The 27,930-nt window shown below is 42.6% G+C and overlaps 1 protein-coding gene across 6 annotated transcripts; it reads left to right on the top strand.

Moving 5' to 3' along the window:
- On the top strand, positions 1–27,506 carry FOXJ2 (forkhead box J2). 6 transcript variants are annotated; one of them, XM_032984005.2, is made up of 12 exons: positions 1–213; positions 906–1,582; positions 16,105–16,457; positions 16,962–17,036; positions 19,034–19,102; positions 19,482–19,622; positions 20,035–20,233; positions 22,043–22,369; positions 22,768–22,869; positions 23,312–23,512; positions 24,269–24,367; positions 24,944–27,506. In XM_032984005.2, the coding sequence occupies exons 3-12, from the start codon at positions 16,125–16,127 to the stop codon at positions 25,030–25,032; spliced, it is 1,635 nt and encodes a 544-aa protein (XP_032839896.2). In that variant the 5' UTR covers positions 1–213; positions 906–1,582; positions 16,105–16,124; the 3' UTR covers positions 25,033–27,506. The 6 variants fall into 6 exon arrangements, with proteins under 6 accessions (XP_032839896.2, XP_032839910.2, XP_032839902.2 ...); XM_032984019.2 differs by having other exon boundaries at positions 1–994; positions 1,072–1,582; XM_032984011.2 differs by adding an exon at positions 9,171–9,260 and having other exon boundaries at positions 1–1,582.
- Positions 27,507–27,930: the final 424 nt, after the last annotated feature.

Here is a 27,930-nt window from a genome sequence, read left to right as displayed (position 1 = left end):
GCCGGGGAGGAGCCGGGGCCTGCAGTGGAGCCGCAGGCCGGAGCAGCAGCCGCGGGAGCGGCCGGGCCTGGAGAGACTCAGCGTCGCCTGGCCGGGGCCCCTCCGCACCGGAGCCCGGGGAGCCCCTCGGGGACGAAGCCGAGGCCCGGCGGAAGGCAGCGGAGGCGACCGCTCAGCCCCGCGCAGGCCCGTGAGCCGCAGCGGCCTCCCGTGGTAGCCGGGCCCGGGCAAGAGGAGCTGGGGCCTGGGGGGAAGCCAGGGACTGCCTCCGGGCAGCCGGGGTGGGGGGACACCCCCGTAGCCTGCTGGGGTGGGGGAGAGACCCTGCCCGCCGCCCCCCCCGCCTCATCCGCAGCCGTGAGGGGACACCCCATTGGGCAGCCCCGCTCCCGGCGGGGGTGATCCCCCGGCGGCCCCTCGCCGCCCCTGCCTCGCTGGCAGGCCGGAGCACACCCGCCTGCCAGCCCCCCTTCCCTGCAACTGGTGGGGGAGCTTAACACTTGCCCCTTCCCCACTAACTAGCCAAGGGTGGGTAGAGGCCCCCGGCACCAAGCCCTGGAAACTATCTAAAAGCAGGTCTGCTCTTCCTTGCTGTGGAATAGAGCCTCCTGGTGCTCCCTCAATACCTGTTTGGCGGAGAGGCATCCTCAGACCCCAGTTTCTGAGGGTTGTGAGAATAACCCTTACTGCCTACTCTTCCTTACTACTGAGGAAATTCCTCCCCCAAGCAGAGAAGACAGCCCTTCCCCAACTCTTCCCCAGATCAGATAGTAACAGGGGAGTCTTCACAAAAAAAGCCCCATACGTTCAAGAGAGGCAGTCCCCAAGACAGAAATAAGAAGGAGCTCCAAATACTTACCTAGTAATTTTATTTATTTTTTTTTTTTTTTTTTACATCTGCTTAGCAGGCAGCAGAGAAAGCAAAACAAGGGAGAGAAAGCAGAAGCAGATTTTAGATATTCTTACCTTTTTCAATTGCTGTTAACCATTGGAGGTAATTTCCAATACTGACCTCATCATTCATCCCAAGGAAAATTGCTCATCGCCTAATCCTGAAACTGTTTTCTTCAGATATCCTGTGCAAGGAGAGAAGACACACCTCCCAGATACAGGGAAAGGAAAAGGCAGATTTTGCTGATAATATCCACAGAGATAGCAAAATTTTTTCAGAGAAAGAGATTTGCCTGCCCTTAAAAACAAGGTGCACCTAGGGGAAAGAGAAGAGAGATTTACAGGTAGGGAGACTGGGGAAATCAATCTCTGAAATAATTGACGGTGAAAAGGCTGTCTCCCAGGGGAACACCCCTTTAGTAGTTAGCTGCTGAAAGGGAGAGAGGATCTCTATCCTGGGATAAAACCAGCAGTTTTGGGGGACTGACAGTCCCAAGCAGATCGTTTCAATACTCAAGATCCTGATTTCATCCACAATCCCTTCGGCCCCAAAATATTTCTTGAAGAAGCTCTTGGATTAACTGACAGCAACACTCTGAGGATGGGTCTCAGAGAAGGAATGTGAAGGGCAGCACCCCAGAAACCAGCACTGAAGATAATCCACCTCCCTCCAGAAAATCTCCCTGACAGAGTGAGTGACCACATTATATCACCTCTCTATTCCTAGCTGTCCTCTTTCGCCTTCTGTCCTTGTTTTCCTTGTCTCTTGCCTCACTGTATCTGCTTTCCTTTTAATCTTTACTCTGTTTCTGAACCTCTCCCAGGTTTATTTTTTGGTGTACATCTCTCTCATTTAGATCCCTTATATGCTATATGGAATTGACCGGATTGTTTCCCTCACTGTTTAGCTTATGGGAGAGGGTAGCCCTATTTAATTGTAAGAAACCTCTCTGCCCTTTCCCTTTTACTTTCTTTCATTGGTGTATTAATCTTAGGCTCAGTCTTTATCATCACTGGTATGATAATAATTTCTGTCATATAGGGGTCGTTGAGAAGGATAATACAGGCCATTGAGAAGGAGCAGCGATTTGTAGTGCTAGTGTCCAAGGATGCACCTGTGGGGTTGGAGTGTCAGTTGTTCTCCGTGTGGGTCCTACTATGCTTGTAACAGTGGGAATAAAATCATTGTGTAATGCAGACCTCACTGTGCTTGACAGCCAAATGTACAGATAGATCCCAATGCTAGTACTCTGAGATATGTGTTATAATGTACCTAGGGGCTGTGGGATGAATTCTGAAAAGAGTGCCCTTGAGAGTGGGTTCTGTGGTGCTCAGGGGCCTGAGAATTAAAATTGTGACAGTGCTGGTAGAACCTGTTCTGAAAGCCAAAAGAAGCCATTCCATTGCCACCAGTCTTCATCTCTGCTTTATGCTGTGTTCAGGGGCTAGGAATGTGAATCCTAATGCAAGTGCCGTGGTGAGCCAAGCTGGCTGCTTTTTGTAAATGAGGCAGTTAATTTCCAGTCACAAATGAGTATTCTGATCTTAACGTTTTGATTTCCTGAGAAATCAAGTCTGAGGGAGACTTCACCTCAAATGCAGCCAAAGCAGATACCCGTAACAAAAGAATCATGCCTAAGGATATGTCACCTGAGATATTCCTGTTTCTGTTCTCCAGTGAGATAGCAGTGAGGAAATCCAAGATCAAAGGGTCCTTAGCCAGGTCAGGAACCTTTTTGGAATCCATTTGGGAGCACAGTGGTTAACAGGAGGTCCCTGAAGAAGGAACTTCTTGGTGTAATATGCTAGCAAGATCAGACAAAAGATGCCAGGTCCCTCCAAAGTGAGTCCCCATTTTGGCACAGAATTTTTGACAGTTATCTGTAGCTTCACAAGCTGCCTCTTTCTAAGGGAAGGCTGAACCATGAAGCGTACATATGCTTGGGGGTACTGTTAGATGCCCTCCTACCTGTTGCCCTATAGTTATGCAACCAGCCTGTTTTGAGTACAGCTGTTATCTAGCACAAGGGAAGAGATAACTGAGGCATTTTGGCCTTTGTACATTCAAGGGGGTAACTGACTTTTAATGCTTTTGAGGTTAATTTACCTTGTGCTGCCCCCTTCCTCACAGTAATGACTTGACATTTTTCAAGTGCTTTTGGCTCTGATGGATGCCCGGGCACTTTACAGAATATATGCCAGCCTTCCAAAATTCTGCTTTCCCACAGCAATTATCTCTCTGTATATGAAACATTTTTTTCTTAATTATTTATGATAAAGATTAAGATTTTGTATTTACTGCCTGAGCTTTAAATATTAATGACAGACATACAAGGCTGAAAGTCGTGTGCTGTAGAGTAATTGTTTATTTGTTAATTGCTGACAGGGCATTCAGTGCTGACTTGGACACACAAAATTAAGACAATCTCTGCTCTGAAGATCTTGTAGTCTAAAACACAGCTGTAGAAAAGATAGGATTTACAGATAAATTTAAGGAAGGGAATAATTTTTAGAGTGAGTAGCTCTTCAGTGTGATCATGGTATTTACATCAAATGTTTATCACAGGTGAAAAAGCAGCTTTCTCTGAGGTAGAATACTGCAGCTGTTCTGCACCATTTATTTTATACAAAAGTATCCATAAGAGGAAAAGGGAGAGTGTTGTTTATCATCATAAAAGTGCAAGGTACTTTATAGACACATTTAAATGAAAGTGCAATGAATGTCTTTAAGAGTTTACATTAAGAATGTTAAACCTGAACACCTAAAATTAGACTTTAAAAACCACATTTAGGTACCTAAGTAAATAGCCTAATTCTTCTAAATGCCCAGGAATGTAGATCTGACTTCAACAGAAGCAATGAAGTCTTAAGCATTTGAGTAGAGAGACACTTTATTATGCATGTATGGGTTTGTAAGTTTAAATTTGGATATTCATGCTTCCAAAAGTTGACTTTTTAAGTTGAAGCAGCCTGATCCTCTCCTGTGGGCACTCCGCTCCCATCTGAGAACTGAGCGTGTGGCGTTTCTCAGGTCAAGCCCTTAAGTAAAATGAAATGAGAAGGTCTAGAGATTTATGGGAAAAGGATTGCATTACTGAAAGATCATGAGGTTATATTAGTGCTTAAATAGTGTTCTGTAAGTTCTTGAGTTTTATCTTGAAATCTGGTTTTGTAGGCAAGTTTCTAGGCTAGAATAAGGAGTCAGAGAAGTTGGAATGAAATACAATAAACAGTTTGAGGAGTTTGGATGTAATTTCCCAGTCTGAGATGGGGTTGTGACTACTGTAGTACTTTTTTTTTTTTTTTTTTTTTTTTCTTTTTCTGTAAAAATACAGCTGAATGCTGGTGTCTCTGGAGAAGTTTTTTCTTACTACAGAGGTATGGGTATCTGCTTACTCCACTAAGCTTCAGCTGACCTTCATATAGTGGGAGTTTGTCTGCATCACTCTTTGGATCTTCAGCCATTTACTTCAAGTGTCATAAAGGAGGGTATGGTCAATGGCAACTGTGATATGGACAGCTGTCCCTCAAGAGCAGGACTGAGCTGATTATCTCATTTTACACAGCTGTCAGTCAGAAATTACATCTTGGTCATTAGCAACAAAAAGATTAAATGCTTTTGGACTAATTTTTCCATTTGCCTCTCCCAACCTTGGGTAGAATTCTAACCAGTGACTTTCACAAAGAACCCTCTGTCTTTTGTAATACTCCATTTGCAGAATCTGTTGCTGAGTGATGCTTCAGAATTGAAATTTAAGAAATACTGTTTCTAGCATTTTTGATCTGGAAGACAACTTTGAAAAGATGAGTCGTGCCTAGATTAATGGACCAGCCTGAAATGGTCTCCCTGTAATGTTTGAACTCTCCAGTTGTGTTAACTCTGAAGCCTAAAGAAAAGCATTTAAATATCTGTATTGCTGGCTGTTGCGCATCGTGTTATTTTAGCAAGAATATCCAGTTGATGTGTTCAACCCCTGAATGCTTATTATATTGATAGGGGTCAGTATGGCTACTTTCTATGTATTCTACTGGTTTTGTTTCCTTCTTCCTTCTAAGGGATATAGGATGAACTCAAAAATCTGTAACATATTTCTGCCCTGTACTCATGTTTTCACTTTTAAAGGCAGTCTGTATATCTGTAGTACTGAGAGTGAGCAAGCATGCTGCAGTATGTTTTCACAATTAATTGCAAATTTTCATTTTAAGTTTGAAATGAAAATGCAAAATCCTGGGAATGTTTAAAAATTCAGAGACCTTGCAACAGTTTAGGATTGATTTAATGTGTCCTGTGGTACTTTGCCAAGATTTGGCCTAGACTGTCATTTTATCCTTCAGTCTTTGACCTGCCCTATCCTTTACCACAACTTAGTATGAACCTTAGAGTTAGTGTCCTAAAGGTAGACAAGATTTTTCATGACCTTTGTGAAAGCTTTCCTGAATCCTGTCCTGGGCTTCCTAGCATTGTGTCACAGTCAGGTTCTTCTCCTGCACCTTTAAGGTCCAGCATATTTTCACCCTGCCTGCTTAACTACACCCCATTCCTCCTCCCAGTTCTCTCTATACTGCTCTTTGCATCTCATTTTCCATGCTGTCCCTTTGGCATTCTGTCCTGGGGTCCTATAAGCCTAAAATGCTGCTTCATTCTTCATCAAACAAGCATCCTTCATCTCCTCTCTAGAATTCTTCACTGGCAGGAATCCTTTCTTACTAGAGCTCACAGGCCCTGATCTTACTTCCACACCTGCATTTTCACCTGGTCTTGGTTTGGCTTTCATTAGATTTTATGCTTGTGGACACATAGAATTTTTTGTCTGAGGTTATGTCAAGAAACCTGTTCTTTTTTACCACTGTATAATAAATAGAATTTTAATCCTCTGAAAATAGCCCGCTCTGCTAGGCTGGGGAATGGCACTTTGTCTCCATGATCCATCTGACTAATTCGTTACCCACCCTGCATTCTCCCCTGCCCCCTTTACTTCCCCAGGAATAGAAGGATTTTAGTTGGTTAGAATAAGAAGCCATTGAATTATGTTCTCTGGTTCCTTCTAGTACTTCAGGATCTTGGTTTTGAGAATTAGGGTGAACAATTTGTGCAAGGCCCTGTACCTTATTCCTCATCTAAGATGGTCAGTTTACTTGATGTGAATTCAAGAAATAAGGGAATGTGTGATCTTCTTTGGCCCTTTTTTATGTGTAAGAGGGACTGAGTAATGAGGGAGAAGGGGAGATGATGGGTAAGTTTTTATACCTCAAGAGAAAGTATTTGCTTTTTTGTTTTTTTACAATTAGCAATTCAGATTTTGTTTATGATCTCTGTTGTATAAAGGCTGTGGCTGATTATAGCAGAAATATGTAATTACTGTTAAAAGTTCAAATCTGAATAATTGGAAAGGAATCCAAACTCTTTGTGGTCACAAATTAAAGGAGCAAAGTTTCTGAATTCTGTTTCCCCAAAAAAACTATTGTTAAATAAAACAGAACCAATTCTCCCTCCCTATCAGAAACTTGCAGAGAAAAATGAACAAGCTGATAAAATAGTTACCTCTGAAATTCCCTTTGTCTCTACCTGAACCAAGCAGACAAGCTTTGAATGTAGAGAACTGGTTTGGGATTTTGGAGACCTGTGTTCTCTGCGTGGTTCTGCTACTCCTTTGCTGGCTGACCTTGGGCTGTGCGCTTCTCCATGCATGGCTTCCCATTTATCCTGGAATAAATTATTGATCCTTTATAAGGATTCTAAAATACAAAGATGAAAAACACTTTATAAAGGCTAGCTGTTCCTCTTGCTGTTGATTACCTTAATTACAATGTGATATTGAACTCAAAATCTCTTTATGCTGCTTTGTGTGGCATTAAGAAGCATGATGCCCCAATTAATTTTTGTTTCATAGAGGGACCTGTGACTCCAAAACTGAAAGATTCCATACTATGTCTGTAGCTTAGAACTAATTTTTAAGTTGACTTAAGTATAGATATTCTGACTCCCTTGAAGCTTCTAAGATCTCTGATGACCTTTTCTTGGCCAGGTCTCAGGGTCTGTATTCCATCTTCATCCTTCTTGGCTTCCCTGCTGTTTTTGACACTTGATCATGCCCAGTCTTGAAATCATGTCCTCTCTTAACTTTTGTATCAGTATTTTCCAGGTTTCCTTCCTACTGTTCTAGTAATTCATTCAATAGCTTCTACACTAAGCTATTTACCTTCCTCCATTTGTTTTTTTCATAAGTTAGATGTGAAGACTCACCTCTGGTGTCCTCTCTGGTTTTCTTTACTTCCTTTGTGCTAGCGATACTAAATTATGCAACTTGGCATACTATCTTAATATTCTTTTTGAATGATCTGCTGTAAGTTTAAGATCACTGAGGCCAAATTGGAAGTCCAGAAAGCTCCTTTGAGATTTCCCTTTGTTTCATGCTCTCCTCTGCCGTGAGCCTCCACAGTTGGGCCTGTAACATGGGGTTTCTCTCACTCTTCTTCCTCTGCACATACAGGATAAGGACTCATCTTCCAGTTTCATAGCCTGAATCTCTTTGCTTGCTCTTGGTCTCTTTGGGTAACCCTTATGCTTTCTCCTTCATTTTCCATCTCAGTTCCTGCTAGCTGTTCTTTCTGACCTCTGACAACTGTTACCTTCTTGTTTGTCTTGTTAAAACACAATTTCTGAAGCTATTCTCCTTGTGTGTTTTCTCAGCATGTTGCCATCTCCTTGACAAGCCAGTTCTTTGTCTGTCATCCACCACATAAGGTTCTAGCTTCTTGTACTCACTCTAAGGGGCCTTCAGATTTATGTTTCTCCCCTGTCTGCCACTGTCTTGTATTGTCCTTTGCTGTGCCAGCAACACAAGCATGACATTGTGCTTTTCTATTTCTTGCATGAGTATCCCTTTACATTCTTCCTCAGCTGACTTATACTTCAAAACGTATAAGAAAATTGCCAGACAGTAGATGCCAGACATACTGAAAACTCCTTATTTGCATATTATTCAGATTATTCAAAAGGTCTAACTGATACTCAGAGGTAGTTGTCTTATTATGTGTATTTTCCTCTCCTTGGCTTCTTTTGTAAAGAAGGACGATTACAAAAGTAAAAAAAGATCATCATAATCAAAGGTACAACATCTCAAGGACTAGGAAGGTTAGGGTTGGAGCAGAATAATATTTACTTGCAAGTAAATATTACTGGTAACTGTGGCAAGTATATCTGTGGAAGAAAGGGGCTTCTTTCAGTGTCTCTAAGGAAATGAACAGGAGATTTAATTTGAGGATGATACCCAAAATGGAGCATTTTATGAGTAGGATGCATAAAGCCAAGTACAATACTAGTGTTTTAAGCCAGAACAAACTGTTAATGGGCGTGTGTTCCTTGCTAGTGTGGTTCAGAATCCTCTTGACCTTCAAGCTTGGTACAAATCTTCACAAGTTGTGAGCTTAGCTAGGGATTGTCAGGTGTTTTGTCTACTGGAAGACAGTTCAGTCAGTTCAGCGTAACAGCTAACAGAATAATGAAAAGGAATTATGTTAAAACAGGGGTTGAGACCTAATTTATGAGCTTCACACAGTGTTACTGATCATTCTCCAACTTCAATTTCAGCTGTGCTTTGCTTCTGAACTCCTCTTGAACAGGCTTTTCTGCAGCGCTTTGGTAATCTTAACTCTGGGAGCATCTGCTGTATGCACATTTTGGCCACGTGGTATACAACGAATCTACACTTGATACCAATTTCCTTACTTTCTGTGAGTTCAGTATATAGTTCTTGCTAGTGCTTGATACCCATTTCCACAAGTGGGACGGAATGGGCTGCGGCTTGTTTCAGCAACTATTGCAGAGTTTATATTGACTAATCTATTTTCAGTGGTTCAGCCTTTGGTGAACAGGTTCTGACCACTTGAAGTCAGATTTTCATTTTCACTATGCTTGGCTGGTATTCATTTAGCCCTGGGATCTCTCTTACATAGAAGCTTTGTAGTATGACTATTATTAAACTGCAGGATTAAGAGTAATTTTTGACTGATAGACCCATTTTTTAATGGGAATAAGAATATGGTTTTCATTTATAAGTGCATGTTGCATTCTTTTAACCTGGGTTTCTGTACCTATCTTTGCAACGATGTGAAGATCTTCTAAGCAAGATATCCTGCATGCTGATCTACTTCTGATATCATCTCTAATTTCAGAGACAAGCTGGGTATCATATCAGTGTTTGCATATCCTGTACTGAAGGTTTACTACTGGATATGATTCTGATAGGCAGCTAAAATTGAAATTGTCTTCAACCTAGGTGCTCCCACAAGGCTGGGGAAGTACCTTCTCTTAGATACAGTTTCTCTACCGCAGACCTCCTGGTTTCCAAGGGAATATTTCATTCCAGGTATGTGCTCATAAATTTGAATTATTCCAAAACCAATACCCAATACATTTCTCAGTGTAAGAGTAATTGTTCTGTTAATATTCTTAAAACAAATGCCAAAGATTTCTCTTGCCTGCTTTGGCATGTGTTTAGAATTACAGCTCCTACTTCCTATGATAAAATATTGCATAGCGGTACTGAGGGTGGAGGGCATGCTGTGCGCATTTCTGCTGTGGTGATGTATTTTCATTCTGCTTTTTCAAAGTGCTTGGTTTACTTTTTACTTCAAATCTGTTATTGAGAGGGTTGTCATGGGACATTTCTCTTATTAGTAGAATAAATCTTTTATGGTAGTCTTATTACAAAGAGAATAATTTTTGGCTCAAAAGTATTTTAGGCATACCTGTATTGTGAGTATCATTTGTTGTTTCTTTTGACAGGTGTTAGTATTCCTCACTTTCAGTTACATAGCACCATAAATAAGCAAACAAATCTTAACTTTGAAGATATATTTTCAGACTGACTGAGGGGTCTCTGCAATGTTTGTGTAGTATTCCTCAGTGCATTTTTGCTGCATGTTTATATAGCAGACAACAAAAATTAGTTGGTTTTATTAAAAATCTGGCAAGGCACTAGCTATGCTTAATCCTAGCCTTTTATGCCTGTAAAGATACTGTCTCCCTTGAAACGAGAATATTTTAGACTTTGGCTGTAATGCCATCTGTTGATAAGTTTAAGTAAGCAGGTCAGGTTTTGTAAACTATACCATTTTGTCAGTTTTGTTTAAAACTAGTACATACTACTTTTGGAATTGGATCCTGATGCACTTCCAATATGAGGGTTTTGGTGCTTTTATAGTCCTCACAAGACTTCATGCTTTATTAGTACCAAGGATGCATGTATGGTCGCTGTCATTCATTCACTAAATTCAAAATGCAAAATTAAACCCTGCTCATGTACCTTCACAGAATGGAGAGAATCAAAAGGTCCTATGTTAAAATGTGCTATTATGTTGTAATTAGTAACTTGTGAAAACATTTTTTTTTTTTTTATTTTTCCTCGAGACTTAATATGAACCTTATTGAGATAAATCTCAATAACAAAAATAAATTTTTGTTAAAGGAAAACCATATCTGTATGGCAATTTAATTCTAATGAAACGGTTAGTACAGTGGTTTATATTAAGCTATACATGGTCTAAAAGTTTTCATCTTCTAACTCTGATTTTTCAGTACCATCTTAGTGTACTGTGTTGTAACTTCTAGCAGATTTCTAGTTCAGGATGCCATAATTACTGTACTACCGGTGTTCTTTTACATAAAGTAGCAATGAACATTCAAAGCCATTCTGTCTTGCACACTGAGTAGTTTTGAGCAGTAGTACAGAGTCAGACCACTGTGCAGTGGACAGGCACAGATTGTGATAGTTCGTATTTGTATAGGTGATACCACACTGTGCTCTTAGGTGACAGTAACTTTCTTTGGTTTAATTCTTTTTTCCTTTGTGATTCATGACTAGTGAGAACTGTCTCTCCTATTTGCAAGCCTATAGTTTATTGGGAAAATGTTTTTTGGCTTGTTCTACTGCTCACAAAGAAGGGAAACACAGTTCTAGAGTATGATGATTTCTCTTGCCTCTTTGCCCCTGGGACCGGTTTTCCTCCGTTCATATGGCACTGCAGACAGAAGTGTACTTTCAAACTGCAGGGCTTTTCTTTTGGTTTGCTGAATATATTAACATGACACCTACCACTCCTTCCAGGTCAAGTTTTGTTTTATGAGCAATACCCAGCAGCCTCTTTCTTACTTCTGCATTTGATTCCAGAAACAAACATTTCCTGACAGCTTCTCACAAGTAGTTACCAAAATGATGAATAACAATTTCAGACTATGCAGGTAATCAGTATCCTTTTTTTCTAATTTCTTACATGAAACATGTATTTCTCAGTGAGAATGTTTGCCCAGAGAATACAATATTTTCAAGTGTTTCTTTCCTGCCCTCTTAGTTCACACCTCATTTTTGAGGGAAAGCACATGTCTTAAAACAGCAATTTTCTCTTCCTGCCAGAGTTAACAACATTGATTCTTTTCTCCTTTCTGTATTGGCATAAGAATGCAAGTTTCTTGCATGTATAATTTACACAAGTATGTCAAAATCGCATTTTTCCATCAGCGTAGAAGCTGTCCATTTCTCCATGCATGTGGTATTCTTACATGTTACTTCCTTACTTTTTGAGGCATTCACATTTCTGTTTCAGAAAGGTTGCAGTCAAATGGGTCTTTTTTTTGCCAATTTGTTGGGTTTGAGGTTTTTTGTTTGTTAAATACCTTAGAAGCTAGATGTATATCAGAGTATATTAGATGGATATTTTTAGATCACTGGACCTGTGTTTCAGACACCTAAATAGAAGTGGCCTTCTTTTTATAGGTTCTACAGCAGTGTCTCTCACTGCTTGGTAGTCTGTTGTGCATTTCTTCCTTCTCAAAGTTTATGTTGGGAAACCTACGTTGAGTCTCCTTCAAATGTTTTGCCAGTAGTGTTTCATTGGATTGAAACAGCAGCAAATAAAGCAACAGTGTAAGTAAATATAATAAAGTAAATTTAGAGATTTATTCTAGAAAACGCATCATCTGTGGGCTGTGCACAGTTGTAACTGATTCTGACTGGCCAGCCTTTCAGTTCAGCCTTAGAGAATGTTTCATGCTATAGATGTTTATTAACTACATTCAGTATGACCCTTAGAGTGCTCTTCCCCATATTTCAGTCCTGATACGTAAGTAGCAGTGATCTTGGATAAGATCTGACTGGCTTAAAACAAGCATTTGCAAAATAGCAGGGCAGGCAAAGTACAGATTTCTTCAGCCCAGTGGCAGGGATAGTACTATCTGATAGAGAGAAGGCTGGCTTGCCTGAGGTTTGATTTGCTAGTTGCAAATATTCAGAGCAAGACAGTAGCTTTCCTGGAAGGCTATAGTGAAGTATTACTAGTCCCAAGTGAATTAGGGGTTATTAAAAGGTATTCAGTGCTAGGATTTTCTTTAATGATTGTTTCTTAGGAATCAGACAGATTCTCTTCTGTTTAATTGTTTTGGATCAGAGCTTGGCTGTCATTTTTGCATCTCTCTGACCTGTCTTGACTTGGGGCTGTACAGGAACTAGTTAGTGCTTGAGAAATGAAGACTCTGCCATTAATTTCCAGCTGGAGATGGTGGTTATGACTTGGCTACCTTACCCTTGGTTTTTAAAGTCAGCCAGACACACAAACAGATATCATTTACCGTGTAAAGTGGGAGATTATGGATTCTGGTATTTGACTTTCTTTTTACTTCTTTGAAGTTAATTCTGGCTTGCTAATATGGTAGGATTTTTATTAAAGACCCTTGATTTCAGTTCAATGTGTTTGTTAGTCAGTAGTATATTTTTTTCCCTTTGAGTGGGATCATAAGAGAAGAGTTTGAAAGAAGATTTGCCAAGCAATAAACTGGGAAGGGAAAGTTGGAAGAATCATCAGCTGCTCTGGTTTGGCTGCAGTCTTGTTTTATCATACCATTAAGTAGTGTCAAGCTGGTGTACTGCTTGAATCAGGTGAATGAGATACATGCACAAATTATAGCAAGTATCATAGTAAGTATTCTTTCAAATAATTTAGTAGCCAATTACACCAATTTGTGTTTTCACTCAGTGTTGTGGAATTGCCACCTGCAGGGTTTGACTGCCTGATTAGTACAGATCCCGTACTGCCAGGATACAGACTTATAAATCCAGTAACATGATCAAGTTCAAAATTGGAAAAAAATTCTTATTCCACTGCTTTGAAATTTTCCCATGTGATTGCTGTTGGGTTTGAGTCTTCACTTTGTGTCCTAAATTACTGTCTAGCATACATGTTCTTAAAGAGCTGCTGTATTTTACTGAAAAGTAGTTGTTACAGTACCGGGTGATTAGTGCATATGTATACACGGAATTTTTTAATGTAAGATTTGGGAATTTTGGTGTTTTTTTTTGTCAAAGATTTTTTTAAACGAGGGAATGAAAATAGTCAGATTCTTAGCGTGAGTATAATGTGACCCAATTCTAACCTTTCTTGTCACCCTGACAAGTGTATTTTACACAAATGCACAAAAGCTTGTGTATTTGACAATGAACATACTGCATATGAACCTTACATTTTACTGCATGGCAAATCATCCTAAGTGCTCTACTGACACAACCTGGGCAAATCTGAATCTCTGTGAAAACTGCAGTGTTTTCTTCTGCTTCTTGAATTTCTGGTGTTTCAGATTGGTATCTTAATCTGCCGTAGGTTTTTATAACCTAATTTTCTTGATTTCTGTGCTTGTCTGAAAAGGAAAAAAAAAAAATAAAAGGAGTGGCTGGGAAATCTGTGTTTATTTTACTTTGGATTTTTATTGTTAGCGCAACTGATTTTTTCATAATGGTTTAACATGCATATGATAAGCAGCAGTAATTTGTTACTTGATTGCACTATGAAAATTAAGATTTATTCGAGTCACACGTATAAAATTAAGCATTCAGCTGATACTTAGTTCATGTTTGTTTTCTCCCAAGTTGAATGCTACTTTTAGTGAGAGCTGTACCCCCTAAAGTTACCATGCAGATATAGCTGTGTTTCTGTTACATGGATACCTCAGCAGTCTGTCCATCCCCACTGGATAAAAATACATTGTTGTTTTTTGCGTGTGCAATTCAGGAAGGAATAGTGCACTTCTTACATTTTAAATGTTTGCGATTAGATCAATTCAACCATAGAGCCCTATATTCAGTAGGCAACAACTTGAGGAGGGTGGATAATGGAAAACCGTTTGCAGCTCTGATTGTCTAGTTAGCTGTGTAGCAAATAGTCATGCTATCATTTGTGAGTGTGGCAGATGAGTAGATAGATAAGTTAGCAGCAGTTGGGCTTTTCCTTTCCTCCACAGACAGAAAAATGTTTCCACTTGCTACAGATGCTGTAGTGGCGCTTTCAGTCCGTGCGTGCATATGAGTGTTAGTGATAATGGTAGCTGTGCAATTAGGAGGGGTTTTCTGAGCCCAGGGCTTTGGACCACTGCTTATGGTGGTTGAGGATTGGATTTTGTTGGGGTATTGTGTAGGTATTTGAGCCTTAAGAGGTGTGATGAGCACATGGAAGAAGATTAAGGGTTTAGTGCATACAAATGTGTTGGAGTATAGACTCTTTAAAGTGCTTTTGTGCTGTGAGAGCACTTCAGTGCAGGAGTGCAAGGTATAATGCGTATGGTTGTGGGGGAAGAATGTGGAGCTTCTGTGTCAAAGTGCTGGGTGCATCTGTTTCTGTATCTGTGCATCCACACTGTGTTATTGTCAAATACCTATTTTTAGAAGGAGTATCTAATTGATATTCATGCAGATGGGTGTCTCCCTGTCTCATCCGCTCATCTGAGTGATGCACTTGGTGGGAGGTGTCTGCTGATGAGTCTTTCCTAAGCAGAGCGTGTTCATATTGATATGTTCTCTCTTACATATATTCATGTGTTTAATTTATTACATGAACATGTACATAAGTATGTACATGTGTTTGTGCGTTTACCTTTTGTATGCCCTAGCATGCTCAAAGGTAGTATAATCTCTAAAAAGATTAATTTAAAAAATGAAAGACACAGAACATGCTGCCCTTAAAGACATGATTCTTCTCTTTATGCAAAGAATAACTATAGAGCAGTGAATGTTGTGGCGATGAAAACTTATCCACCTCAGTCCAGACTTCAAGGGATTGCTCCTAGTACAGTGATGCAGCCAATTATGAGTAAGAATTATGACCTTTCTGCTGCCTTGACTAGTACAAAAGACAGCATACAAGGTTGCGTGCTAAGTGTACAAGTTCCTACAAGTTCATGCTGCTAAATATTTTCTTCATATAAAATTACTGTTAAGTAGAAAACCCTGGGTACAAGTGCTAGCCATGTTCGACAGGTGTGTTTTATTTTTATGAGAGGAAATACATGTTTATGAGAGGGAAGATCCTGAGTCTGTTTCCACCCTGTAGCAAACATATTGTGTGACTTCGGACAAGTAAGTTCTTCTTGTCTTAGGTTTGGAGAAAACACTTGCCTGTTATATTGTGAATTAAGCAAGATTTAATTCAATAAAATATGTATGTTTAGGAAAAATGGGTTGTGCTAGGCAAAGGTTTAACTATTATGAGCTTAATATAGTCTGTTCCACCTTAACGTGGTAGATGTAATTATCTATATATAGTATTATTCATGATCTTGGTGTTTTAAAATGAGATATGTAATCCTAGCTCTAAGGAATAGGATTCATTATAATGTCACCCAATGCAAAAAGAGAGGCTAGGCCTTAGAGAGAAGTTAATTTCCCCCCAAATTAAGATAGTCACAGTCCTGACTTTTCCAGGTGATCTAATTAAATTGTGGTTTGTATATGGCATGAAGGAATATTCCCTTTCAGCTATGATTTTCCTCTTCTCTGACACAGTAAACCTACTGGATTTAGAGGTAATCTTGGTGAAAGGTCCCAAGGTCATATTGCTTATGTAGTAAAGGAGTTAATGTGATACAGCCTCTGAAAAGGGCCCATGTTGAATAGATCTTAGTTCTTTACCTGTGAACAGCTGGGATGCTCTGGACAAGACTGTCCTGTCCCAGCTACTATTGGCAAGGATGGTCCTCCCAGAGACACAGTCATAGGTCTTTTTGGATGATTCTGTCTTGCTGTGAATAAGCTATATGATATAGGATGATCTTCACACAGGTATTTGTGGTAGGGGGAGAAGCAGAGGAGGAATGCAAATGGGTGTTTCTCTTCTTAGGATTCACATTTTTTGTCTCTCAGGAGTTCCCTTTCTGCTCTTTTCTCCTCACAGATACTCCTGCTTCCAGCATCATGGCCTCTGACCTGGAAAGCAGCCTCACTTCTATAGACTGGCTCCCACAGCTTACTTTAAGGGCTACTATTGAAAAATTAGGGGGTTCCTCACAAACAGGACCTCCAGGGGCTGCCCGAAAGTGTCCCCCAGGCTCACCAACAGATCCCAATGCCACCCTGAGTAAGGATGAGGCTGCAGTGCACCAAGATGGGAAGCCACGTTACAGCTATGCCACTTTGATCACATATGCCATCAACTCATCACCTGCCAAGAAGATGACGCTTAGTGAGATCTACCGTTGGATCTGTGATAACTTTCCCTACTACAAAAATGCTGGTATTGGTTGGAAGGTGAGGACTTACATCGCTGAAGTACCCTTTTTGTCTAATTACAAGACTTACTTTCTTAATTCTGTGTAAAATATCCTCAGTGAGCAAAATAAAAAGACACATGTGAAACCAACTGGAGAAAGTGCAGAGCCAGCAGTCACATTTTCTCTGAGAATTTTGTTGTATGTATGTGGTGGCCCCTGAAGGAGGAATATGCAAAAAACCCACCAACAACCAAGAGAAACAAAACAAACATCCCCACAAACCCCACATCACTACCAACCTCTGCATTACACTGGTACTATTTTCACTGCACCTTCTGTAGGTGTATAGGTGGTTCAGCCCCTTGTTATTCAGCCTAATCCATCTCTCTCATTTCCACAGCTTCTCTTCTGGGTATGTGTAGTGAGCTCTGGCTTTTGCGTATGCACCATCCTTCTATTTTCTCTACCCACTCCTGGGCACACTCAGAAGGCTGTATGTTTTTGTTTTAGCACTTACCTGTATCTCTTACTCTCTCATCAGAACTCTATTCGTCATAACCTCTCTCTGAATAAATGTTTTCGGAAGGTGCCTCGACCGAGAGATGATCCTGGGAAGGTAAGAAATCTGCATGCTGCTGGGCAAGCAATTTAAAACTGCAGGGAATAAGCCAGGGGTTGCCCTTTCTAACTCAGGGTTGGAATTTGAAACCTAAAGTGCAGGCAAAAATGGAAGCAGTAGTAAGATTTACTGCAGTGCTTTGGCTACAGAAGCATTCACTTAAAGGGAACCTGTAAAGGGGCCTTAAAGGTTCTAGCAATTACTTCTCTTGTCTGTGATCTTCAGTTGACTTTAAAGGTACTGGGAGAAGGAAAAAAATGGGGTTGAATGTAATTTGTTAGTTTTGTTTCTTTTTCTTCTTGATATTTATGTGTAAAATGTGGGTCTAGTTCAGCCTGTTCTGTTATGAAAGACCATAATGACTGCTGGTGAACAGCAGGACTATGATGTGACATCATGGATTTCGTGGAGGCAAGATCCATGAAAGCGAGAGCAGGACTACTACCTATTTAGACTGCAAAACATTTGGTATTGGGAAAAAAATGTCACCATCAGGTAGTTCAAATCTGTAGAAATCATTTACAGGTAAAACTCAAGAATTTAGGAATTCGCTGGCTAAGTAAGGGCTAATAAAGCTCTGTTAGTATATATAGATTGTAAAGGGGAAATGATAGCAAAACCAAGACTTGGTATCTTGGCATGCAGATATTATTACTGTTTAAAAAAAAACCAAACAAACAAGCATAAGGAGATGGTGAGGTCAAGAAGCTATGTATTTTGACAGAAAGATTGTCTCCTCCCCCCCATCCTAAAGTTACCAGAACGGGCCGCTTGCTCAGGCTGTTTAATTCTCAGGTTATATTTAAAGGACTAAGTGGTGCTCAGTTGATGTCTATAAATGTAAGTAGTATATCTTTGAAGATCACTGCTCAAAAATACCATTGATTATATGGCTTATTCCAGGAAATCCTAGCTGACTTCAGTGTATATGTGTGCTGGTGTTCATTGGCTTGTTGGAATGGGTTTATAATGAAAACCTGTCCTGTCCTTGTCACTGATAACTCAGATTTCAGCTGGAGGTTAAGATGAACTAAATCACACTCTAGAGTTCTCTCTATACTTATTCAGAAAACAACAGACATAATTATAGACTATTTTATGTTTAAAGGGACCTCTGGAGGTCAACATGCACCCCCATCCCCCTCTCAGACAGGGACAATTAGTTTGAGTTGTTGAGGTCTTCGCTGAGTTTTGAATATCTTCAAGGATGGAGATACCATAACTGGGCACTTGTTCCAGTGCTGCACCACCATCGTTATGAAGAAATTTTTCTTCATATCCAATTGTAATTTCCCTTGCTCTAACTTGTTTTTGTTTGCCTCTTGCTCTTGTGCTGCGCGTTTTTGAGAAGAGTTTGATTCTTATTTATAATCTCCTTATGCTATTGAAGGCAGTGGTTAGATCCCCTTGCCCTTCTCTTGTCCAGCACTAAACAGATCTCTCTGTGTGAACTGCTTGCACATCATGTGTTTAAGTTCTTAACTATTGTGGTGGTCCCTCTTTGGATGCATTCTAGCATGCCAGTGTCAGTCTTGCACTGGGAACCCCCCAAATGGGCATAGTACAGTGGAGTCTCACAAGCATGGAAAAAGACCTATACTTCTAGCTGTTTTTTGCCCAATCTGAACATTGAATTGGTTCTCATCAGTCAATAATAAATTAACGTTGTGAGGAAGGTACTGAAGGGGATGTGCAGACCCAGAAGAATTAGCCTAGCTTGGATCAAAACATCCTTTGTTCTTCTTGGTGTCCTGTCTTAGAGCGATGGAAATGTAGAGCATTCTGCCTTCCACCAGTAGCATCATACCTCCTTGTTCAGTACAACCCAAGGCAATGGGTCTTTCTAACACGCAAGTCTCAGTTGTCTGACGTTCTGGAGGGTAGACCTTGTGGTCCTAATGTTTAGTTAGTGCTGCATTCTTTGAGTCAAAAACCCCCTGCTTTAGGAAGCGCTCCGATTTAATCGTGCATTCACCAGTGTGTCTTCTTTCCAGGGCTCTTATTGGACAATAGATACGTGTCCAGATATATCTCGCAAGAGGCGGCATCCTCCAGATGATGATGTGAGTGTTGGTCTTTCCAGACAGCATGGAGCAGGAGGGGGAATTCCCTTCTTGTGTCAAGGAGTCCTTCCAGCACCATACCGTGGTAGCGTTTGGGGGGCAGGGTGTACAGGTGGAGAGACGAAGGCTCCTAGCCTTTGTCCATACGTGAACTAGCACGTATGTCCTGCTGATTGGCTGTTGTTGCTGCTTTTCAGTAGCAAAGTTAATCTTGTTTAAAGTCCCTTATCCTGACTCTCCAGTGACTAAGGCCCAGTCCTCCTCTTTTCTAAGCCGTGAACCCCTACAGCGGGGTTGCTGGCTTCCCATCTGCAGTTTCACTTCTCCATATGTTTTTGATTTCTGCTCTTTTCCTTTTTTCTTTCTTCCCCATCCACAGATACCACAAGACTCCCCAGAGCAAGAGGCGAGTAAAAGCCCCCGAGGGGCTGTTCCAGTCAGCACAGAAGCCTCTTTGCCACCTGAGGCCACCTCTCAGCTGTCGATCCAGAGCACCACCCCCATTGCCAACTACACTCAGGTGAGCAGCAGGGGGAAGGATAGAAGCCTCATGGCATGGGAAAAGGAGAGGGGGAGGAGTGCATGAATGGAAAAGTGAAGTGGTGCGAAGAGAGGGAATCACGAAAATGATACAGAGGCAAAAATAAAAGGAAGGGAAGATGCTGAAATTGTAGAGCAGAAAATAAAGAGGAAGTGACTTGTAAAAAAAGGCTGGGTGGGGATAAGGGTAAAGGCGCATGCCAGCGTGCTGCAGAGGGAAGGTCGTGGTTGATTTTCCTCAAGGAAAGTGGCATTTGGGAAGATGATTGTTGGGAGATGAGCTAAGTGATATGGGATATCAGTGCATGTTCTACCTGTATCTAGTGTCTGGATTCCTGTCTCAAGTTACAAAACCTAGTACAAGCTAAAAGCCTTATTTCTGTCTTCCTTAGCAGAGTGCAGGGCCTGTGGATGTTGCCTCTACTGTAGCAGGGGGTCAGGGCCGTGAAGGGGCCGATGTGCCACCACCACTGTACAGTGCCAACCATGACTTCAAGTTCTCCTACTCTGAGATCAACTTCCAGGATCTTAGCTGGTCCTTCCGAAATCTCTACAAATCCATGCTGGAGAAATCATCTTCCTCTCAGCACGGTGAGTAACTATATGCGTCATGTGGGGTGGGCAGGTATCTGCCCACACAGTCTTGTCCACTGATCTATCCTTGGTATCTCTCAGATCTTTCCTCGTTTAGGAGCCTGTGCAAACAGACTTTTCTTCTTTGGCATGCTGTAATTAGTTCTGCCAGGAGCAGATAAGAAATCTGCATGTCCTTTATCCCCCTAGTTCTCTCCAAATAAAGAGGATAATGATTTAAAAATACCTTGTGTTGATACAAAAGCAAATACTAAAATGGCAGAAGCTTAGGGAAATGAAGTCCTGAAGAAAATATACTGGAGAAGCATTCACAATGCCAGGCTAGAAACCATAAGAGGGACAATATTGCTGCATATGGAGTTTCTCCAGAAGGAGAACGGAAAGTCATCATTGCTCAGATTTGTTAAAACTAGGATTGTACAAGGCCTTTAAGAATTGAGTGTTGTGGATTGAGAGCATGTAAGAGAGAGTTTACGACTCCGTTGGTAGCGTTCATTTCTGGGACCAAGGGAGCAGCCACCAGAGGGCAGAATGGCCGTAGGGATGAGGTGAGATGTCCACAGAAAACACTTCAGTTGTTCCCTCCTTTAAACACTTCTAAATATTAGTCTGCTGTAAAAAGGAATATATTACTAGGTGAGCTCCTCACCTATGCTGTTAACCGCCATAGAGTGCAGGCAAAGTTTGCTACTTTAGGAGGAGCCTCCTGCGCTTGTAGCTTCAGTGAAATAAAAATGTATTACTTTCACTGTTTTCATCATGCTGGCACTTGAGATTCCTAGCAGGACCATGTTGTGTGAGGTGTTGTAGAATGAGCAAGCTACAAAAACGTAGAGAAGAACCTTGGCAGAGTGTGTGCCTCTGTAAAAGCTTAGCAGTGGCATGTTTTTTTTTTATCCTCCCAAGTCTTCAGCTGTAGGGTAGTCTAGGAAAACTTGCAGGTTCTGAAGAAATTTTGTGGGCAACTTTTGATTTAGGATGGAAGTATCTTTTGCCCCATCACAGTAGTGGGATGAAATTGGATCTAGTGAAAAATAAATTAGTAGCCCAAATTAGTGGTATGCAGTGCCTTTCACTGTGATTTTTTTTTTTCTGGAGATTCTACAACATGAGGGGAGAACGAACTGTGGAAACACAGAGATATGCTGAGCTCCTGATGTGGGGAAGAATGGAGAACACCTGATGCTCTTGCATGTAGGGGATGCCTGAAATACAAGAGGATAGAAATGGCACACGCAATGAGTCAGGAGCAATGAAAGTAATAAAGGAGCCCTCATGTGTGCAGTGTGCTCTGTGTGCAAAAGCAGCAGAATTTGTGACCTCTCATGATCCGTGTGAGAAAAATTGTGAAGGTTCCCAATTACACTGCTCGTAAGATGGGAACTGAAGGGAGCTTTTGAAAACAACACCTCAGATTTATCAAGTTACCCGTTTTCTAAACATTTTGTTGTTGTAAGTTTGCTTAATGGACACTTCTAGGAAAACAGCATGTGCATGATATTTCAGGAGAGCATGGGTTGCTTTGGAAAATGTAGAAAAAAATCCAGGGAGGAATTTAAGTGCCTAACTCTGTCCTAGAAGTTTATATCCTGATGGGGCTTTGTTGCAGAGCCTTTTGTTTTGAACAGAACCTGGAGCATGCTGAGGGCATAACTGGCAGGTGATAGTTGTTGGTAGCCTGTAGAGGGCACTCTGAAAGCTTCATATACAGCAGGAGGAGCAGTGTGAAATTAGAGATGGATAATTTAAGTGGAGATCTGGTCCAGGCAGCATTTAAAGCTCTCCTCTCTTTCTTTTACTTGCCAGGTTTTTCTTCTCTCCTTGGTGACATGCAGCCCTCCAACCACAACTACTACATGTACCAGCACCAGCAGCAGCAGGGTCCCTCATCAGTGGGTGCTGCTCCCCCTCTGCACACTCCAACACCAGAGGGTTGCCCATCCCAAGGGGGAAAGCAGCAGGGTGGTGAAGGTTACGGCCCTCCACCAGTGATGTCCATGCACCCACCCCCAATGCAGCATGGAGGCTACCACCAGCATCAACAACATCACCCACACTCCCACCCACAGCAGCAGCCACATCAGCACCAGCAGCAGCAGCAGTCACAGGCTTCAATCAACAATGCTGGCTTTGGTGAGTCAGGCGATGGAAAGAACATTGGGACAAAAGGGAGCAGTGAGGAGCGCCCAGATAGAAATTCCACAAGCGAGATTTCCCTAAGTAGTGCCTACATTATGTGGAAAAAAAGATGGAAATCCAGTTATGATTGAAATCTGAGGGGGAAATTGCTTACTTACTGAAGGAAAGGTGGATACATCCATGCTGGGTTTGGGATTCTGTTTAATGGTACAGGATAAAGTCAGGGGCTGAATGCAAAAGGAGGCACCGTGCCTGATCTTCCAAGAGAGAAAGGGTTTCTAGCTACTTGTAGCATCAGGCTGTTCAGTGAAGAGGGGCCAATCATTTTATATTAAGGGGTGGAGGGAAAGGGTGGTCTGTATTGGAATAATCTTGTCCCCATTTCATTCCAGCATTTCCCCCTGACTGGTGCTCCAACATAGATTCCCTGAAGGAAAGCTTCAAGATGGTAAACCGGCTGAACTGGTCTAGCATTGAGCACTCCCAATTCTCAGGTCAGTGGTGGCCTAGTGACTCAGTGACTAGGGCTTTAATGTAGAATTTGTGAGTGCTGTGCCCACATCTTTTTTTCAGTGTAACTGTGTCAAGTCCGTGGGTTACTTTTCTGTTTATAAAATGAGGTGTCCTACTTCAGGGGTTCTGTTAAAGACCCTGAAGCACTGGAACACCGCAGGAATTTGGGGCAGGGGGAATTAATTCATAAGAGTATGTCAGAAAGCTAACTGAAATTTTTCCCTCCTACTCTTCCCTTCCCTACCTGAGTCAGTGAGACAGTATCCTAGATATGGAGCTTGCCAGGAGTTTGGTGACAGATTCGAAGCGATGAAGTTGGGTTTGTGGGGAGAAGGTAGGATTTAGGGGTAGAAGACAGAAACTCTTTGCAGGGAAGACCACAGTGTGAGTGCTGTCTTTGACATTGTCCTTTGACCCCTCCAGAGTTGATGGAGAGTCTGCGTCAGGCTGAGCGGAAGAACTGGACGCTGGATCAACACCATATTGCCAACCTCTGTGACTCCCTTAATCACTTTCTTACCCAGACTGGTCAGCTCCCTCATCTGGTTGGCCCACAGCAGCCACCTCGAATCTCTGATTCTTGTGCCCTGAACAGTGGCAAGCAGGAGCAATCCTTGAACCAAGGTAATTAGGAGGGAGACAAAAGTGGCGTGTAAATGAAGGCCCAGTTCTGCGAATATCCAAACCTACTTGCAGCTTTGCCAGGCAATGTAGCACTGAGCTACTCAGGGCTAGGCTGTTGGACCTCTTTGTACAACTCTGCTTTCTCTGGCTTTAAAGCGTTAGGATGTCCTAGGTCTGTGGCCTAGGTAGACCATTACCTGATGCATACCATGGACAGGCAACCTCTCCAGGCAGAAACACATTTAAAAGGTAAACCCATAAAAGCAGAAGGGGGTGGTGTTTTTTGTAGGTGACCAACAGAAAGGAATGGCAAGGTAGAGAGAGTGCTATTCCAGATGGCAGAAGCTGTAGGAGGTGTAAAGAAGAAAGCTCTTACAGCTGTGTTGGAGAAATACTGACTGGACAAGGAGTAGGAGAATGCACTCTGAGGAGAACACAGGGGATACCATGGTCTTGATAGAACTGTGATGGTGTGTGTCATCTAGTCGTAAATTAAATGGATGATATTGAGCCAGCTTGTGGCATTTCTGGATGAAAATTTTCTTGTTTTACAATAATAGAGAAACTTCTGCTGGTTCCAGGAACAAGATCCCTGACCAAGGTATAGCTTGCAGTTAGGACCCAACAGCTGAACATTTCCTCAGTATCTCGTGGGTCTGAGTGAGTTGCTCTGTGGCTGAGCTGCCACCCCATCAGGGCCAAGACTGCTGACCAGAATGTTAACAGACTTTTTTTTAATTTTGATTCCTTTCACAGTGAACTCCTATGGTCAGCCCCAGCCTCCCCATCTCTTCTCCGGGCCATCTCCAATGTACCAGATTTCCACCCAGGACTCTCCAGGATATAATCGCCCAGGTAGGGGGTGACATTAAGGCATACCAAACCAACGAACATTAAAGAACTGGTTCCCAAGCCCTTGGCACGCTTCTCCCAAACCACTGACTAATCAAATGGAGCACTGAGAGTAGAGAGGGAGCCTGGACTGCAAGGGACCTTCCGTTTAGGACTCTGCAATAGCTCTGGCAAGGTCTAGGTTTTCACTGGCCTGATTTCTTTCACTTCACATAAATAGTCTTCTAGCTCAGCCTCACCCTCGGCTGCTTGAAGGCAACTTTACATGAGAAGCTTTTGATGAAGTGCTTTGTGCTCTATCAGCAGTCAACTGTAAGGAAAGTGAAGGAAGCTGAAACTTAATCTCTGTAGAAGCTGCTGTGGAGAATTTCACAGCAGATCACCTACAGACATTGGCAGGTCGTGGCTGATGGAGAAACTCATGCTAGTAGTGTTCTTGCTTGCTAGACTGTTGGAATGGAGAGGGCCCAAATCACTTACGCTTTTTTTTTGCCCAAGGGCCAACTGTGAAAAAGCATGGCGTTTTTTATTCTAACTCTTCTCTTTCCTTTCTCTTCTGTTCTCTTGTTTTTGGCTCAGCTCACCATCTGGTCCCTCGGCCTCCAGGGCCTCCTCCAGGCGCCAATGAGGAAATCCCTGATGATTTCGACTGGGACTTGATCACCTAGCGAGTTACAGACTTGATAGCCCGTCCTTTGTGAAGGACGTGGGAGGGAAGGGGGACATGGGGTCAATGGTGCCAGCATCACCCTCCCCAGCCTCCCTGCCTTGCCTGTATATAGATATATATTCTCTATCTCTGCCAGAGAAGCCACCGCAAGATGCTGCCGAAGATAATCCTTCCTTGCGTCCTGTTTTATCTTATTTTTCTTCTTTTGTTTATTATTATTATTATTGTTATTATTATTATTACCAGTAATTGAGCACAGCCCTCCCCCTCCTCTGGTGGCCTCAGACGCATCAGATCGGCTCTTTCGTGTTGCGTGGTGCCCTGTGGAGGGCGGGAAGATGGGTCCTTGGTGCCATGAAAAGACCTCGGAAGGCTGAATCCTCAAGTGCATCTTTCTCTGCCTCCGTCATTTTGCGTTTAACAATCCATCTTTCTCTTCAAGGTGGCCGGTGAATCTGTTGTATTGGCTACTGGAGTGGGAGAGCCTAATGGACCCTGGGAGCCTGTAGTTCTGTTGTTCCATAAATGTTGTAAAGGTCAGGGGGCTAAAGGGACACTGGAGGGGTGATCTTAGCTCTGTGAACTTTCTTGCACCAGCAGGAAAAGCAAGAAAAGAAGTAGAGTTCCCAAGTACAAAGAGAGGGTAATCCCTGAGGTAGGGAGAGCTGAGCTGTGAGGGTAGACCTGCATTTCGAGAAAGGAGAATGCAGCAGAGATGAAATTTCAGCAGAGAAGCTGGGCTTCAGAATGCGGCGCCATCTGTGGGGACTGAGATTTTGAGGGAATCCTGACCTATTTTCTACACTGCCTTTTGCAGCCTCCAGGTGAAGCCTACACATCCATCAGGTAAAAGAAGCAGTCAGGGGTGTCACATGATTCAGCAAATTCTATTCCCCAGAGCTTTTAATTTCACCCCCCCCCCCCCACCTCTTCAAGCCCTTCTTCAAAATACGTAGTGAAGCTCTTACTTGCATATGCAAATTTGGAAGTTTTCTCCCATCAGTATTTGGTTAGTTGTTATCTGGCCCTGCACCCCTCCTGTTTCTCTGGAGACTGTCCTTGCCCGTGGTTTGAGAGTGCCCAGCAGCAGGAGCCTTGTTGCGCAGGTGCAGATTCTCAGTCAGCGGTCCCCACTTTGAGAAGGGGCTAGTGGTGGGCAGAGGAAGCTGTTGCTCGGTGTGGAGGTGAATTAGGAGACTTGTGGTCAAGGGGCTGCACCCTCTGGTCGAGCAACTGGGAGGCCCTCAAAGTGGTTTTTCTAAGAGGTGCGTTAGAAGAGTGAGGATGAAGTGAGACAGATTTTTAAACTGAACAGCCAAAGAGTGTAGTATAAAAGGGAGGAGGGTGGGTCAGACCCCTTGCAGTTCAGCTGGGGAGATGATGGAACCTGGTGTCAATCCTGAAGGATGAGTTTTGTCGGCACTTGCGAATCAGGAAGGTGGAAAAGGTGCAGGAGCAGGAGTGTTGAGATGCCTCCTCCCCAAAGCTGTGTCCTGTGTTCCCCTTTTTTTCTGGTATGGCTCTGTTCTGTCAGACCTCTTGTTTCCTCTTAATATTTTGTAAAGCCTCCCCCCAGCCCTTACTCCCTGTTTACCAGTGAAGGGAACCAAGACGTAAATAGAACATCATGGCCACTTGGCAGGCCTGGGACGGGACTAATAACCTCTACTCTGACTGCAGGAAGGTGGGGAACTAGCACTGATGCTTAAATTTGTTATGGGAATAAACCAATTGGATCTTTGTCAGGGAAGTGGACAGAGTCCCATTGTATTGGGCGGGGTGGACGGAAAATTGTTTTGTTTTTGTTTTTGTTTTTTTTTTCTTTTTTAAGTGTGTTTTGGGGGGAGTTGATCATTGAGTGTTTCCAAAAGAAATGGCGAATCTCAGACTACTTCAGCGTGGAGTTAGCTGTTTTCTCTGCTGCCTCAGGATGGGAATGATACAGCTTGGAAGCATGTACAATAGGTTTCCGTGGAAAGTGGCACCAGAGACAATGTCTGGTAGGTGCCAGCTAGTGCTTTGTAGAGGATGTTGCTGAGAGCAGGCCCTGTGGAAGTCTGAAAACACCACTGGAAGAAAAACAAACCAAGATGGTTCCTTCTGCGTATCCAAGTGCTCCTCATTTGCATATTTGACTCATTTGCATATTAAGTTGCGCCTCGATTGCATATGTAAATACATGCCGGTCAGTGTGCAAATTAGCCCCATTCCTCTGCCCCTGAAAGAAACGTGCATTGTTAGTCCGTGGGAAGGCATCGGGCGGGCAGCGTGGAGCTCTGCAGGCAGCGTGGGTGCTGGCCTGCAGGGAGGGGGGCGCCAGCCTGGCCCCGGGAGGGTTCTTGCAGGCCCCTCCAGCGTGGTGTGGCCCCCGTGCTTCGTGTCCGTGGTCAGGGGGAGAGGGGCGTGGTCTCACGAGTTTATTTTTGTGCATGCTTTCTTAATAAAAAGAAAAAGTGAATGTTTATGGTTTAACTCTTTTGGTGCCAGCATTGAATTTTTTTTCAGCGACGCCCGTCAGGTGGGCTTGGTTCCCACCTGCTTGCCTTAGAAACACAATTTGGGTGTGGACATCCCGAAATTAACAGCCCACACTGTGGTGGGTTGACCCTGGCTGGACACCAGGTGCCCCCCAAAGCTGCTCTATCGCTCTCCGCCTCAGCTGGACAGGGGAGAGAAAACACAACAGAAGGCTCGTGGGTCGAGATAAGGACGGGGAGATCACTCGCCAGTTACCGTCGCTGGCCAAACAGATTCAACTTGTGGAAATTAGTTTATTACCAATCAAATTAGGAGTAGGGTGTAGAGTAGAAATAAAACCAAATCCTAAAAACACCTTCCCCCACACCCCTCGCTTCTTCCCAGGCTTAACTTTACTCCTGATTTTCTCTACCTGCTC

This window comes from Tyto alba, unplaced genomic scaffold (assembly GCF_018691265.1).
Source record: "Tyto alba isolate M040663 unplaced genomic scaffold, T.alba_DEE_v4.0 Super-Scaffold_21, whole genome shotgun sequence".
NCBI lineage: Eukaryota > Metazoa > Chordata > Aves > Strigiformes > Tytonidae > Tyto > Tyto alba.
Note: the sequence above shows the minus strand (reverse complement) of the source record. Positions and strands in the feature narration are given on the sequence as shown.

Coding starts and splice junctions, on each gene's coding strand:
- FOXJ2 (XM_032984005.2), top strand. CDS start 16,125: ATGGCCTCTGACCTGGAAAGCAGCCTCACTTCTATAGACTGGCTCCCA. Junction 19,103..19,481: donor GGCATCCTCCAGATGATGAT/GTGAGTGTTGGT, acceptor CCCCATCCACAG/ATACCACAAGACTCCCCAGA. Junction 24,368..24,943: donor TCCAGGATATAATCGCCCAG/GTAGGGGGTGAC, acceptor TTTTTGGCTCAG/CTCACCATCTGGTCCCTCGG.